General features: G+C 32.7%; 1 protein-coding gene across 1 annotated transcript in view; it reads right to left on the bottom strand.

Annotated features, from left to right (window-relative positions):
• Positions 1-2766: 2766 nt before the first annotated feature.
• LOC114331171 (eEF1A lysine and N-terminal methyltransferase homolog) overlaps positions 2767-16747 on the bottom strand; it is a 34036-nt gene continuing 20055 nt past the window's right edge. Inside the window, exons 6-9 of the mRNA XM_028280666.2 lie at positions 11708-12020; positions 10734-10919; positions 10278-10406; positions 2767-3138 (exon numbers count right to left, since the gene is read on the bottom strand). Of these exons, the coding sequence (XP_028136467.1) occupies positions 2864-3138; positions 10278-10406; positions 10734-10919; positions 11708-12020 (903 nt within the window). The 3' untranslated portion in view covers positions 2767-2863. The remainder of the gene's footprint in view (positions 3139-10277; positions 10407-10733; positions 10920-11707; positions 12021-16747) is intronic.

Raw genomic sequence — 16747 nt, 5'->3', positions numbered from 1 at the left:
TCGTATTCTATGGGTCAAAATACATAAAAAAAACTTGGGTAAGGCCATCTGAATAAAGGAGGCCGTTGCACCCCCCCCCTGGCGACAGGATAATATACTGATGATAAACATTACCTTAGGTGACATGGTATGTTGGAGTATCCCCAAAAATTTTCGTACGCATATGGGCATCGAGAGTAGAATAGCAGGATTTATTACTAGCAAGATAATTTTTCGTGAGTAGCTTCATGTTTATGAGTCCCACAACTTTTGTCCTTATCACAATTTTCGTTCTTGGTAGCTAATAGGGGAGAAGGAAAACGCAAGAGAATGCGGCTATTACCGCGCCATTAGCTCGATGTCCCATGTGCTAAAAGTTGCTACTGAAAGTTAGATATTCAGATATTCACTCAGATCATCCAACTGTTTTATATTTTCTAGTAGGTTTTTCGGAATAACAGTAGTAAATCTTCTTCTTTATGTGCCTCATCCTTTAAGGACATTGACGATCATCATGGCCCATTTTACTCTGTCATCAGGACGTGCATCGTCACCCCGGTCCTCTTTTTCCTTTCACTTTTTCTTGTATAACTAATCGCATCGACTCATCCTCCTCCTCCTCAGTCGTTTCCTCATTGCTGAGTGTCGTGATTCCCTATAATACGAGCAACTATCTCTTTCCATCGGCTTCTGTCCTGAGCTTCCCTCATGGATTTAGAGAATGTTTTTCCACTGGCTTTCTGTACTTGATCCGTCCATCGAGTAGGTGAGCGACCTCTACTTCTGTGCCCTTCAACGTTTCCCGAAATTATAAGTCTCTCAAGATTATCATCACTTCTTCTTGCAATATGGCCGAAAAATTTTAAGACGGTAGAGAGGCAAATAGAGGAAAGTCGAGTCTGAGTATTAAGCTCTTGGAGGATTGAGTGATTTGTTCTGTGTTCCGTTCATGAGATCCGAAACATTCTTCTCCAGCACCAAATTTCAAAGGCGTCAATCCTTTTTCTGTCGTCCGATTTCATTGTGAATTCGGATCCGTAATTAAATATGGGAAAAATTAAGGCACGTACTAATCTTATTTTGGTGTTCTTCGACAAGGAGCGATCTTTCTAGATTTTCGATAATCGACTCATAGCGTTTTTGGTCATGCCTATTCTCCTACGTATTTCTGTTTCACAAGATCCTGTATTACTGATGTAGGATCCTATATAATTGAACTCGTTAACCACTTCAAACTGGTCCAAGGCTCCTGTTGTCTGAAGTGAATTTGAATAATCTACTATCATAATTTTTGTTTATTGATCTTGAGACCACATCTATTGCTTTCGGCTTCCACTAGCTGCAGCAGGCTGGACATTTCTTATTCGGATGCAGTTATTAATGTTGTATCATCTGCAAATCTGAGATCTTCTTTCCTGCGATAGAAATACCGCCATTCCATTTGTCGAGTGGTTTTCTCATTATATATTCCCCATAGAAATTAAAAAGACTCGGAGATAGAATACATCCTTGTCGGACTCCTCTACCTATTTTAAAAGGATCGGACTTATGGTTTTCAATTCTTATTCTGGTTTCACTGTTCTCATATAGGCTTTTCACCAGAGCTGACAGATGATCAGGAACCTTCATCTCATGTAGAACTTTCCACGACTCATACTCAGTAGCAAATAGAATAATATATACTGCCTGGGTTTTTCTATTGTCCAGTCCATTCCAGACTTCTTATTTGTATTTGCAGATCTCTGTACTTGGCGATCTGTTCGTTGTATCTTTAAGATTGTCTTTTTCAAGCATTATGTCAGGAACGTATTGATAATAAGGGGAATGATCGGTTTGAACGCCTGGCAGCCCCCGGTAAAATGTTGGATGGTTCCTTGGGCTTGACGTCCATATTAGCATTTGTTGTCTTGGACCCGAGGCACTTCCAAGAATGGTTTTGATAATTTTTACTAAGAATAACTTGATCCTTAATGCATGTATCTCTCTGTATCGGGAAACATCTTTCCTAATATTAGCCAATAGTTCGACGCTGCATACTGTCGACATAGTCTTGGTTGATCTGATTGAGATGTCGCCCATACAAACAGAGGTTACTCATCCAAATGCGCATTTTTTCTTGCTTAGACATGTGATTTAAGCGCATTTATTGCTCCCTCAGTTTAAGCGGCATTGTGACATCTACTGCACAAATTCCGTGATGTAAAGTAGATGTCTCAGTCTGAGTCTGAAAATAGATTCTTAAATTACTACCCTGTTTATTCAGATGCTCACCTAAGTCCATAAGTACTCTTCCTTCTAGATACCACGGTAATGTTGTTCTTTCTGCTGCACTGTGTGGATGATGTTTTTGTGCCCTTGTTTTTCACTGAAGACTTTCTATATCCGTTTTAGCCCACTTTACAATACAAAATAAATAGCTAGCACGGAACATTCGTATGGATTTAATGCCGGTATAATGTATTATAGTAGATTTATATATTATTTTTATATTGCTGATGATTATGCTTGGTTATGTTTGGTGGAGCAAAAAATCTTGGAGTGGAGACCGAGAACGCATAGACGAAACCCGGGAAGACCACCCACAAGATGGATTGACGACATAAAGAGGATTTGTACTAACTGGATTGCAGCAGCGCAGGATAGATCTGAATGGAAGTTTTTCGAGGAGGCCTATGTTCAGCAGTGGACGACTACAAATATACAAATATACAACTTAATTGCTCTTCCGCCGCAGTTAGAAATATTGGAAAATTGTTACTAGCAATTTGGTACAAAAAAAATAATCAATTAAAAGAAATCATTTTAATTAAACTTCATAAGAAAAAATTTTTTTTATACTATATATTTACATTGAGGCATTGATCTATGTATTTATATATATTTTTTAAATAAATACAGACTGAACAACTAACTGACTAACTAATTTTTCAGCGTCCACTCCATTTTCTTTTATACCGTGCTTTCTGAATAATGAGTTGATTTCTGAACAGCCTTCTCTTATTTGTTCAATTTCTATGGCACTATTTGAACAGATGAATATCTCGTTTAAATCCTCTTGTAGTTTGTAACTAAGAATGTTTTGGAAATGGGTCTTTAGAGACGTTAGAACTCCAGGCCTGAGGGAATTTTCTCGAAGGACCACGTTTAGCACAAATATACCTAAAAATAACACAAAGCAGTTGAATAAGCGAAGCAAATATTGACTTTGACTTGGCAGAAATGTAACTATACGTTTCATGAGGAGTAAAATATTACTAAAATCAATGGGAAAATACCCAGTAGCTGGCTGTATACCATAATTAAAAAATCATACAGAAGTAAAAAACTTCATTTGTACAATGGTATAAAAAGTTTATTACAAACTAATAAAAGTCATCCAAAAGGATCTGCAAAACGTTTTCGATCTAGATCAGATCATCTTCAGTGCCTAGAACGAAGTATTTCCACGTTAGAATGAATGCAAAAGGTTAAAGTTGTGACTAGTTGAAGAAAAATGTGCTAATACTCACGTTCTGCCTAGTACATGGAACTAGCAACCTTATGAAAATGGTAACATCGAGAAATATGGTTTACATGATAATTGTATAATATTTATAGCGACTCCAAGTCGATGTTAAAGGATTAATTTGTGTGTTAGGAGTGCTCAAAGGGCAACATGGTTCCCTGCTCGATAAAAAATCGTGGTTCTTGCCAGTTCAATGGACACAGACCAACAAAGATGAAGGAGATGACAATCCAATTATTAGACAGAAATGACATGACAAGACAGGTAGTCAATTTTTGGTTATGAATATAAAATAGTGTTTTTAGAATTTAGATTATTAGTTAAACTGAATGTAGATTAATAACTGTATTAAGTGAAATTTAAATTATAATAAATTAGGAATATAATGAAAAACCGAAAATGCTACTCTCTGTTACAGAAAGAACTGTTGTTACTGTTAAATTGATAAAATATTACTCATAGTAGAGTCAGTGACGTCACTGGTGACGGTTGTGAAAGAAGGCGAATATTTAATTTAATTTGAAATAAAAAGTGAAAGAAAATTAATTCAATGTGTACAACTTAAAGACCTATAAATGTAAGGTACATAGTAATGTTGTAAAAATAAAAGAGTAATGATGTAAAAATAGAAAGAGTATTGTTGGTTGCCTATTATTGTAGTTGTGATCGTTGTTGCAAATTGAAAAAATATTTTAATTTAAATTTATTGTCTGAATTAGTGAACTGATAATTTGAAATTTATAGAAGGTAGTGGAATAAACAGATTGAAATGTATGAAATATAAAATACTGTAAAAGATTTAAGGATTTAAAAGTGTACATTTGAATGAAAGTTATGTAATCCAGGTTGAATGTTGGGATTATTTTCGATATGAAGTAAAAATTCTAGATGAACTGATTCACTAAATTGATAAACTGAAAATTTGAAATTGTATAGTTAGTAACGGAGTAACAGATTGAAATATTGTCGAAGGAAGTTAATGAATAGTGTTGAAAAAGAAAAGAATAACTAGAGCAAGAAGTGCAAGGGGAACCGAAAAGACAGAGACGGAGAGCATGGATTTACTTGAAATTTTCACAGAAGGTAGGGAATAGTCCAAGGATCATTTTCTATATCATGCCGCTATCATACGCTAAAACCTTGGGGGTGGTTACCACCCCATCTCGGGGGTGGGAATTTTTTATTACATTTTAACCATGTAATTCGATGGAAAAAGGGATTCTAAGAAAAAAATGTTTTTTACATTTTCTTCGTAAAACTAATATTTTTTGAGTTATTCGCGCTTGAAAATAACAGTTTTTCGACGAAAAAATCGACTTTTTTACAAGGTTTTTTGAGAATATGTACCTCGAAAAATATTCTATATATTTTTGGCGATAAAAAGTTCCTTCAAAAATGATTTTGTAGGATTTTTAAAGAGCTATAAGACTGTGTAAATTAAATTCCGTAACTTCCCTTAGTTTTTAATTGGGGCGGGTTTAAAGGGATCGAATAAGGGGGCGTTTGCTGGTAAATAGATATGTTAAACAGCTATATCTGCCTAACTATTCACTGTAATGAAAATCTATGGACAGGGTAACTTTAGTCAATAAAAAAATCTACAATTTAGTAGTTTATAATTTTTTTCGTATCTTCAGTATTTTCTGAGATATTTTGAAGTAAAAGGTGAAAAATACCAAAGTGCAAAAAAACAATTTTTCTTAAAACTCCAATTTTTCCAAAATTAGGCATTTTAAATAGGTCAAACTCCTTGAGTGTAGTGATAATATAAATATAAAAGGAACTACAGAAAGGTGAAGACCAATTTTGAATTAGGAAGGTAGTTAGGGGGTTGTTTCACTGATTTTTTTCGTAGAGAAAAGCAGGTACCGACATATTTTTGATTATAAGTCGCTTAATTTTCATGCTAGAAACTTTTTATTATTATTTTTTGAAAGGTCTAATTGTATACTTGAAAAAAGATTATTTAAGTTTTCCTCAAAAAATACAAATTTTTCCCATTATTTGGCTTTGAATATTTCAAATTATGCATTTGACGAAAAAAGCTAACCTTTAAGGGAGCGTTCAAGTATTACGTAACGCAGTTTTGGGGGAGGGGGGGTCTTGTAAAACGTTACGGCGCGTTACATGGGAGGGAGGGGGGTTCGAAGAGCGCGTTACGTAACATTCTTTTTTAAAAAATTAGTAAATCCTTTATAAAAGGTATATATTTTAAGGTAAATATATACCTTTTATAAAGGATTTACTATTTTTTGTATTACATGGTATACAGTCAACTACAGGAAAACTTTTTCCTTGTGGATTCTTTTTTAACTTAAATGAAAAAAAAACTATGGAATTTCATTTATGTTTTACGTAGACCCCTGAATTGTTTTATGTTGCACTCTCACGCTCCGCTCATGTTCCGACAAGAGGACAATACATAATACATAGTACGTTTTCAAGTGAAAAAATCTTAAAATTTGTAACACAGATGAAGCACAGTAACATCTGTTTCCAATAATTAGATGGACCTGTCTCCACAACAAAAGATTAAAAGATACAGATGTTATTTAAGAGGTTTCAGAAGGGAACTACATGTTCTGTTCATAAATCTTGTATGTTTTCTGAAATCGTTTTCTGCAGTAGGTATTCATTAATGTTTTAAATACGCAAATTTTCAAATTATTTAAAAATGTCTTTAAATAAAAAGCATTAAATACAAAACCCACTATATTGATGCTTAGTTTAGAAAATTGATAGATATTTAAAAAAAATAGTACCCTTATTTAAAGTGTGATTTCAAAATTTCAAGTGAATTTAAAAATTTCACCTTGCATTATTCATAATAGACCCTACATAATACACATTTTTGAGATGAGGTTGTTAAGCAGCTTCTAAAAACAAAAATATACAGGGTGTTTAATTAAAATTAAAGATAATGGACTATGCTAGACTTGAGTGAATCACCCTGTATATTCAAATTTATGTTTAAATAGTCCATAGTTGAATTTAAAAGTTGACGTATCCTAGCGTTTTTATAATTTTCTAAAATAATGACACATGACAAAAACAGTTTTATTCCATAAGTGGGTTCCATACATTATAATTTTAAATGATGTATTATTCATAAAGACCATAAATTCAGATTGTTAAGCAGATTTTAAACATAAAAATATACAGGGTGTTAAAAAATAAAGCTTATGGACTACGGTAGTCTTGCATGAATCACCCTGTACATTTAAATTTATGTTTAAAAAGCACACATTTTTATATAAGAAAATCTACGGGTCTCAGCGTTTTTTAAAATTGATTAAAACATGGACAGAAATAATTTTATTCCATAAGTGCCTTCTTATATATACAGAGTGTTTCAGAAAAAGGTAACACGATCTCTAAAATAGGTGAAAAATGAAAAATAATTGGGGTTTGCTTAGTATAAAATTTTTGTAACGGCATGCATTTTCACGATACAGGGCGTTGAATAACAAAAAGTTTTACACATTTTTTTCACTATTTTTCCGAAACTACTGGCAACATCGTATATTATTTGTTATACAAAAATTTTTACTAAGCAAAATAAAATATTGAAATAATAAATATGTTATTTTATTTTAACTTTTTATTAAAGAAGATCAAATAGAAGAATGCATGAGAAGAACAATAAAGGATGAAGCCAAAAATGTATGTAAGGATGGGGCCAAGCAGGGAAAATGTAAATGTAAAATTAGTAATAAAAGATTATTATTCTAAGTTTTGGACATATTTCATGTCATGGGACATGAAATTACGATTGGCAGGGATAACCAGACACATGAACTAAAAAGAAGAATCGTTCTTGGGTGGGCAGCATTTGGAAAACTGAGAGAAACTTTTAAGAGTGAGTTGCCCATATGCCTAAAGAGAAAGGTATTTGATCAGTGCGTCCTCCCAGTCTTGACGTACGGATCAGAAACACTTACCTTACCTAAAGCCTCGGCTACCAAACTAAGAGTAACGCAGAAAAGGATGGAGCGGTCAATGTTAGGAATAACTCTGCGAGACAAAATCAGAAACGAAGAAATCAGGAGAAGAACAAAGGTGACTGACGTCATCAAAAGGATAGCTAACTTGAAGTGGAGATGGGCAGGACACATAGCGAGAATGACACATGGGCGATGGACAAAAAGGTTATTGGAATGGAAACCAAGAGAAGACAAGAGAAGCGCCGGTTGACCGCCTACAAGATGGACAGACGACGTAAGAAAGCTAAAAAAACCGGGTGAGAGCGGCGCAGGATAGACGTGGTTGGAAATGAGGGGAGGAGGCCTATGTTCAGCAGTGGACTTTTGAGGCTGGATGATGATTGTAAGTTTTTATTATTACCTCAAATGCGATTAAAACAATAATTCCGGTACTTTTCGCAACCTAGTTTTCCATTTAGGTTCAAATGGTGACTTAAGTGTTACGTAACGTTTAGGTAGGGGGAGGGGGGTACATAAAAACGTTACGGTGCGTTACATGGGGGGAGGGGGCCAAAAATCTTCAAAAATTGCGTTACGTAATACTTGAACGCTCCCTAACATGCCGTATCTCGGTTTGTATTGGTCTTAAAGATATTATTGAAAAATAATATGGTTTGTGTTACTAAAAGATACAATTTTGATATCTACAATTTTTTTGATTAAATGCATATTTTTCGAGGTATTCTCAAAAAACCCTCTAAAAAAGTCGATTTTTTCGTCGAAAAACTGTTATTTTCAAGCGCGAATAACTCGAAAAATATTAGTTTTACGAAGAAAATGTAAAAAACATTTTTTTCTTAGAATCATTTTTTCCATCGAATTACATGGTTAAAATGTAATAAAAAATTCCCACCCCCGAGATGGGGTGACAACCACCCCCAAGGTTTTAGCGTATGATAGCAGCATGATATAGAAAATGATCCTTGGACTATTCCCTACCTTCTGTGAAAATTTCAAGTAAATCCATGCTGGACGAAAAAAATGCTTCATTTCCTCAATCGACTATTGGGGCCGACAGACCGGCTCTGTCCCGTCATACAGCTGACCGGCTATAATAACTTTTATTTATATTTAATTTAGAATGTGTGTACTGATTTTCAGCCTTAGTAAATGGATTTAATTACCTTCGTAGGAAAGCAACTTTTATACCCTCTCAGTAACCCCTGTTCTACGTTTCGCTTGACCGACCGCAGTATGTTTCTCTACACACTCACAGTAATCAACTGTGAAAAATCTAGCTTTAGTAAATTCAAAGAGATTTTTCAGCGCTGCCTCTTGGTCTAATACGTTTCGGTCTCTCCAGACCGCCTCAGTGGGGCTACATGAACAAGACTGAATCGAAACCAAACTGTCTATTTAAGCTGAATTATAAAAATAATTCGCGTATCTGACGCTGTAGCGACCTCTATTAAAGAAATGATGTCCCAGATGTAAACACTAAATTTGAAGCTTCTCGTGGAACCAATTTTTGGGTACATCTTTAATCTCTGTCTTTTACAATTTATAAAGCAAGGAAACGACGAATAAAGGGACTCTACAATATGCAGTCACCTTCCGTCCATTCGTCTAGGTAAAATTTCCAACGGAAGTTGATTCTAGGAAACGAATTTCCAACGAAATGAATAAATTAAGAAAATGAAAGACAATTGTAAAGACTGAAATGGTTTTGTACACACTTATGACTACCAAATGACAGGGAGAGAAGAGTACATACTTTTGAAGTGGGTAAGATATATAATTCTTAGCTGACCGCTTTCGGCTCATAAAGCCATTCAGAGCTATGCTGCAATAAAAGATCTCTAATGAATAATAATTGATCTTAGAATTCAAAATGTTTGTTCCGTGGGGTGGTTGAGTTGCGTGTGTGACAACCTTATTGTCCACGGAAACAATTAAATGGAATTAAAATAAATGTAAAAACAACAAACTGTCTGTCAATAATTTATTTATTTCAATAGGTAAAAAGAACGTGAAAATGTCTCGAAAGAAGGTTGGTTATTTTACCGAGGGTGTGACCGCACGGAGTGCCCGCTGTGACTCTACTGAACCAGACCACAAACACTAATCTGTCATTATGTGGTTCTACCATATGGCCAGACAGGCGACAATTTATTAGATCTGGTGTTTTAAAAACTGAAAGGCATTTTACCTTAATAGGGATATATTTCGTTTCTTAAAACTTAACAGGCCCTTCTATGCATATGGTTTGTATATTAAATGTGAATTTTAAATGGGACGTATTATTTCATTTTGAAAAAGCTATTAAAAATTAAAATTAGCAAAATAGTAATTGAAGCGTGTCGCCACGGGTTTAACTTACGTCAATAATTTCAAAATACCACTATGAAGAGAGAGGGATCCCATTTAAGACTGAAAAAACCTTATGCAGTTTTTTATTGATTGAAAAAACTATTTTAACTATAACTAAACTACAGTTTTTTCAATCAATAAAAAACTCCATGAGAAAAAGTTTTTTCAATCTTACATGCGATCTTCATAGTGGTATTTTTAAATTATTGACGTAAGTTAAACCCTTTGAATTCTAAGATCAGTTATTCATTAGAAATCTTTTATTGTAGAATAGCTCTGAAGATGGCTTTATAAGCCGAAAGCGGTCAGCTGGAATTAAATATTTTACACACTTCAAAAGTATGCTTCTCCCCCTGTCATTCGAACTGAAAGACAGCTTATGTTTCATTTCGGATCAGAGATGAACAATACCCCTTACTTACGTTTCTCTCTCTCCAGAGATCTTCAGAGAGATCAGATCTATATGATCAGAGCAGATCACTATTATCATTAATACTTACCACTCTTATCTAAAATTTTTACAACATTCTCCAGAACTGGTTTGTTTAAAAATCCCTGTGGAGGACAGCTCATGCCTATAGAAGAATCTTTGCTATCAACATCAAATAAAAGAGCATCTATTGCTTCTCCTGAAATAAATACATAAGCTTATTAACCTAATTAAATTTTTTTGAAGTAAAAAAGAACCCAATATGGGCATGACATCGCCAAGAATAGATTTTGCGTCCAGGATAGCAAAATCCCTCTGACCGGGTCTGCGTCAATCAATATGTACATGTAAACCATGCAGGCATTATCAAGAATCAATTGATATTATTGATATTTATTAATATCATGATAAGATTCAAACAAATGACACAATCAAATAACGGATAATATGCAATAACTAACCGAGATAAAAAACGATAATAATTACAAAGAAAGAAGTACAATTATTCTTTAAACGGGTCTTATACCTTTTTCTGCTGATTCTTTCAAATAGTCCAGACCGTTTTGTATCCTAGCCTTCAATTTGTCATCTTCTTTAAACTCAAACCATTCCTTGGCAATCTTCAGCATGTCTTCATCAATGTCAATACCAAGAATATTAGTCTTAGGAAGGAATTTATGTAAAAAAGAGCATAGGCCACCGCCTCCTAAACCTAGAAACAATTAAAATTGTGTAAAGAGATATATTTTTAGGCATATTTTTATAATCTAAGATCCAGCTGCAAAATCACTAAGTTCATAACTTAGTTAATCAAACACACATTTTTAATTTTTGTAATTTTGCAGTGGGACCTCATACTAAACTAGAAGTCAAGCAATAAGGAATGCACGTTATTTTCGCCTTGTTGCCATATTCTAAATTTGAAGAAATATATAGGGAATAATCATATTTTTTGACATGCTATTCCTATTACAGCGAGCATTTTATTGGCCCCACTTCCAGGGGGTGGAGTGGAGGGACATATTTGGCGTTATTCGGTAGTTTTTTGCAAAATTTTAAAAACGTATTTTTTGGTTTTTCAATAGAAAGTGTATTTCTCGAGATAGTATACCGTTTCTATAATTTACATATGGTATCACAATAAATCGTCTTTTCCGATTATAGCGCCATCTATACACAATTCGAAATAATGTCTCGAATAAAAGTTGCTCACTTTTATGTAAGGGATCCAAATTTATAATAAAAGCTGGGGGTTTCCGTTTAAGATTCTAAAGTTACCCCCTACCCCACCTCCAGGGGGTGTAGTGGGGATCGTGTTTGGTGTCATTGAATAGATTTTTGAAAATTATTGAACACGTATTTTTCATTTTTTCGATCCGATGTTTCTTTCGCGAAATATTCGACCGTTCCGCTATTTTTGGGACACCCTCTATAACAGTGTGAAAAAGGTTGAAAAACGTGTGAAAAATCATTCATTAAATTGTTCTAAGTTAAACTTACCAACAACTGATATATTTGATTTCGTTTTTCCCCTACACGCCACATAACTAGCAATTGCCATATAAATGTGATGTCTACAAGTTAAATAGATTAAATCAATGACTTCTCGTGTTGCACCTTTCCTGGATTTGATTGTTCTTATTTTCGCTTCGGACTGTATCACATTTTGGGAATTCATATAGAACAGTCGTCTGTACTTTTCATCGTTTTCTGTGATCACATCTTCTATCACAAAATCCCCAGAAGCTTCGGAATGCCCTTCGTGTTTGATTATTCGATGTCCTACGTCCGATCCTAGCGAAAGAAAAGGAATCTAAAAACAAAAACAAGGTAACACGAAGATAATTGCAAAGTTCATAAACTTATATATTTGGGTATTGTCATAACGGACTAACTAAACTAAAATTCAATAAGCCATCAGGAGACGTAAACACCAGCCAAATAGAGCTATTTGGTTTAGTTTTTAAATATTCTTCGACAATCGTTACTTGCATAATCGTTTAAATTATTCATTAATTTAATTAACAGGATTATTTCTTCGCTATGTATTAAGTGATTACAATAATTTAAATACTATGCAATAAACACTAATAATCGAGAAAAGAGATGGTGATTTTAATAATATACTTATGTCCAGTTGCACCAACAAATAAACGATTGATTTGGATTGCTCATTTATTTTAAAATATAATAATTGTCAAAAAACGGTCAATTAAAAACAGAAATTTTAACGATTCTCCCGAAAAATATTAAATTTTTTACCATCAAATATAATAAGAGAACACTTTTCATTTCTTTCGAAAAAGGTTAAAATTTAATATTTTTTGGGAGAATCGTTAAAATTTCTGTTTTTAATTTGACTGTTTTTTGACAATTATATTTTAAAATAAACGGGCAATCCAAATCAATCGTTTATTTGTTGGTGCAACTGGACATTACTGTTACTATGGAACGAGTCGATAAATTTTGAACATCTTTAACAATTAAAATACAACTATGTCGTTGTTTACATGCCCTGCATCGCTTATTGAAATTTAGTTTAGATCCAAACATAGAAATAAAAAGCAGAATAGCAATGACTAAAATTACTTTTATGAAAATGAAGACATTTCTTTGCAATAATCTTCTCAGTTTAGAACTAAGACAAAGATGGCTAAGACCTGTGTTTGGTCTGTGCTTTTGTATGATACAGACGTGAGAACACTAAAAGTATCAATCATGAACATAATTGAAGCATTGGAAATGTGGATACATAGACGGATGCTGAAGATACCTTGGAAAGCAAAGAAAAACTAATGAGGAAGTTCTAAGGAGGATCAACAAAGATAGAGAATTTCTAAAGGCTGTTAAACACCGGAAAGTGTCTTATTAGTGGAGTCACTGAAGGTAGATATGAGCTATTACCTCCGATTTCGTTTAACCTCCATCGATTTGCATGAAAATTGGTGGGTGGTCAGAGGATATCTCAAGAAACAAAGGTGACATGGTGCCAACTTGCTCTTTTACCCTGGGGGTGGATGCCACCCCTTTTTGGGGTGAAAATTATTTTATTAAAAATAACCCCATAATTAGATAGGGGACAAATTCTAAGCAAAATTTGTAATATAAAGTTATTAAAATAAATCAAAACTTTTTGAGTTATTAAAGATTAAAAATTTTAACCGATTATTTATAGATAACTCAAAAACTATACGTTTTTACAAAAAAGTTTTAATTACCAAAATTGAAGCTAATATAAAATTAAATAAACTTCTTACTAAAAAAACCTTTTAGTATTAACTAAAAGTGAGTTATAGGTAATTGAATGCATATTCTTCTCGACGAGTAACCAAATCTAAGTATTCAAGCTTAAATTACGGGAAAATGATGCATTTTATAACATAAATTTATAAAACATTTGTGAAAGTACTTAGAAATATCTATCAAATGAGATACCGAACAAGTTAATAGCATTAAAATTTATGCTCCAAAAATTTTTCAAACTTTATCTTTTTAAAATTTTTCCAAAAAATGTTATCTTTTTTTTTAATAACTGTTAATTTTTAAGATATCAGGTTCACCTAGAAACCATTTGAAAGCTAATTCCAAAGGCTATTAAAACGCGTTAAATTTAATCTTTTAAACCCCTTACTTTTTTAAACATCAAAGATTAAGTGGCCATGGTTACATGGTTTTCGCAGCCAAATTTAAGTTTTAAACGTTTCTATCTCGGTTATTTTTCACCCCACAGAAATGGTAAAAAAGGTATAATAGTTGATATAGAAAAAACTAAAATTTGGTTATTTACCATTTTTTATACGTATCTTGAGTATTTTTATAGTTATTATCAAAAGAAAATGAAAATGACGACAATTTTAAAAATTCTGATTTTTTTAAATCATATCTTTTTTCAAAAATACGCATTCTAAACCGGTAAAAATTGTTAAAATCATTACATACTTATGCTAATACAAAGAAATTTTTGTTTGTAAAATTTTAATTTTTGTTGAAATGGCGTATGTTTTATTTTTCACTTTTTCCTAAAAAAATCGAAAGGGTTCCCTTAGTTTCATCATAACTTGCTTAATTTTAGTTCTTTTGGATCTCATTTGTTAGGAATTCTAAAGTACTTTGATAAGTGTTTAGCAGGTATATTTTATAAAATGTATCGTTTTCCCGTTATTTAAGCTTGAATACTAAGATTTGAGTACTCATCGAAAAAAATATACATTCAATTACCCATAACTCACTTTGAATTAAGATTAGTTTAGTACTTTAAGTGAATAGTGTATTCAGTTTTTTATTGTCTTCGATTTTGGTAAGAATAACTTTTTTGTAAAAGCTAATAGTTTTTGAGTTATACGTAAGAAACAGCTTTAAAACATGCATTTTTTACGAAAAAAATAAAATCTATAATCTTTAATAACTCAAAAAGTATTGATTTATGTTAATAACTTAATATAACAAATTTTGCTTAGAATTTTTCCCTCTATCGATTTATGGTATTATTTTTAATAAAATAATTTTGCATCCACCCCCAGGGTAATAGCGCAAGTTGGCATCATGTCACCTTTGTTCCTTGAGGTATCCTCTAACTACTAACCAATTTTCATGAAAATCGATAGAGGTTCAACGAAATCGGAAGTGAAAACCTTCAGTGACTGCACTATATCTGGGACATATAGTGAGGGGAAATCGATATACAATATACAACTGATCCTTAAAGGCAAAATAGAAGGCCGTAGAGGTGTGGGAAGAAAACAAGTTTCTTGGTTAAAAAATATTCATGAATGGACTCAAAGCCTTCGCAATGGTGATCGCCAACGTCGGATAATTCTGATATGGCACCTGAAGAAGAAGTGGCTATGAAGATGATCTATAGACGACCACAAAAGGGTTGCTGGGAATTGGTTGCTGGAAGCTCAAGACCGACAGAACTGGAAGAAATTAGGGGAGGGCTAATGTTCGACTGTGGACGCAGAAGGCTGGGTGGTGATGATGATGAAGATGACATGAAACATGCTACTTGCACTTTAGACCAGTAAGGATCTGTGAAAAAACGTCTATTTTTGGATGTGAAAGGTGGCATTCGGATTTTTGCAGATAAAGTTAGGTGACACCTTCAGTAATAATAATCGACTTATGCTCCCTTCTCAAATATGCCCGGAACATTAATAAAAAAAATTAAAATATTTAAAAATTTCGAAAAACGTAGATTTCTTTCTGCTTTCTTTGCTTATAACTTTAAAACGATTCGTTTTGGAACAAAGTCGTAGAGAAATAAAATAAAGATAATTGAATTTTGTATGATATACGACTGGTCAAAAATATCTTATCGTATTACCTTTTCTGCAATATAGCAATAAATACAAAATAAGGGGACAAAATACGCCTGTTATTCAATGTTTTTAACCACTTTGGTGGCACTTATAAACTTAGTAATTTGCTTAGGAAGTTCTTTGTAATATACTTAAATCGTGTAACAACTTTCATTAAAATCGACCTAATAGATTTTGCATAATAAATTTGCAATCTAAATGTTTTTAAAAAAGTTCAAATTTTTTAAAATCTTTCTGAACAAAAAGTAGACCATTTAGAAGTTGTCTAATTTTTTTTACATATAAAGAGGTGCTCTACCTATCTAATACACTTTACAGAATTAAAATCGGATTATTTAAGGTGCCTCAGCAATGTTTTAAACTTATAAACAATTGTTTGGCTTATAAACAAATAGCTTTGTTTAATAATAAAAAAATTAATTTTTAGCAATGCAAATAATTAAAACCGGTATAATTTGACTTAAACTTTCAAATGCTGTCAGCAGAATTGCTATTTTATTTTTTAATCAAAAGTTATTGGCGTTCAAAAATTGCAATTTTTCGAATTTTTGAAAGTTCCACTGCGTTTATATCGAAAACTATGCATCCTACGAAAAAACTTGTAAGAACATTTTTTGCTTAGAATCACCCAAGAAATATAAAAAAATGTTTTATTTTGCGAACAATCGATGTTATGTAACTTGGGTAAGTCCATCTAAATAAAGGAGCCCGTAGCACCCCTCCTGGACACAGCACTAATTTGTTTATAAGCCAAAAAATTGTTTATAACTTTAAAACATTGCTGAGGCTGCTTAGATAATCCGATTTCAATTCTGTAAAGTGCATTAGATAGCTAGAGTGCTTCTTTATATGTAAAAAAATTGACAAATCTTTGTATGTTCTAGTTTTTGTTGTGCAAGATTTTAAAAAATTTTAATTTTTTAAAAAAAGTTTAGATTGTAAAATTATTATTCAAAATCTAGTAAGTCAATTTTAATGAAATTTGGTGTACGGTTTTAGCACATTACAAAAATTTTCTAAGCGAATTAGGAAGCTTCCAAGTGTAACCTAAATGATAGAAAATCATTGAATAAAGACAGGCTTGTTTTGCCCCCTTATTTTATATTTATTGCTATTTTGCAGCAAGGGTGATAAATTAAGACATTTTTAACCAATCGCATCTGATAGAAAATTTAATTATATTTGTTTTAATCCTATACGACTTTGTTTCAAAATGAATCGT

Source organism: Diabrotica virgifera, chromosome 1 (assembly GCF_917563875.1).
Source record: "Diabrotica virgifera virgifera chromosome 1, PGI_DIABVI_V3a".
Classification (NCBI taxonomy): Eukaryota; Metazoa; Arthropoda; class Insecta; order Coleoptera; family Chrysomelidae; genus Diabrotica; species Diabrotica virgifera.
This window is presented reverse-complemented; position numbering and strand designations above follow the sequence as displayed.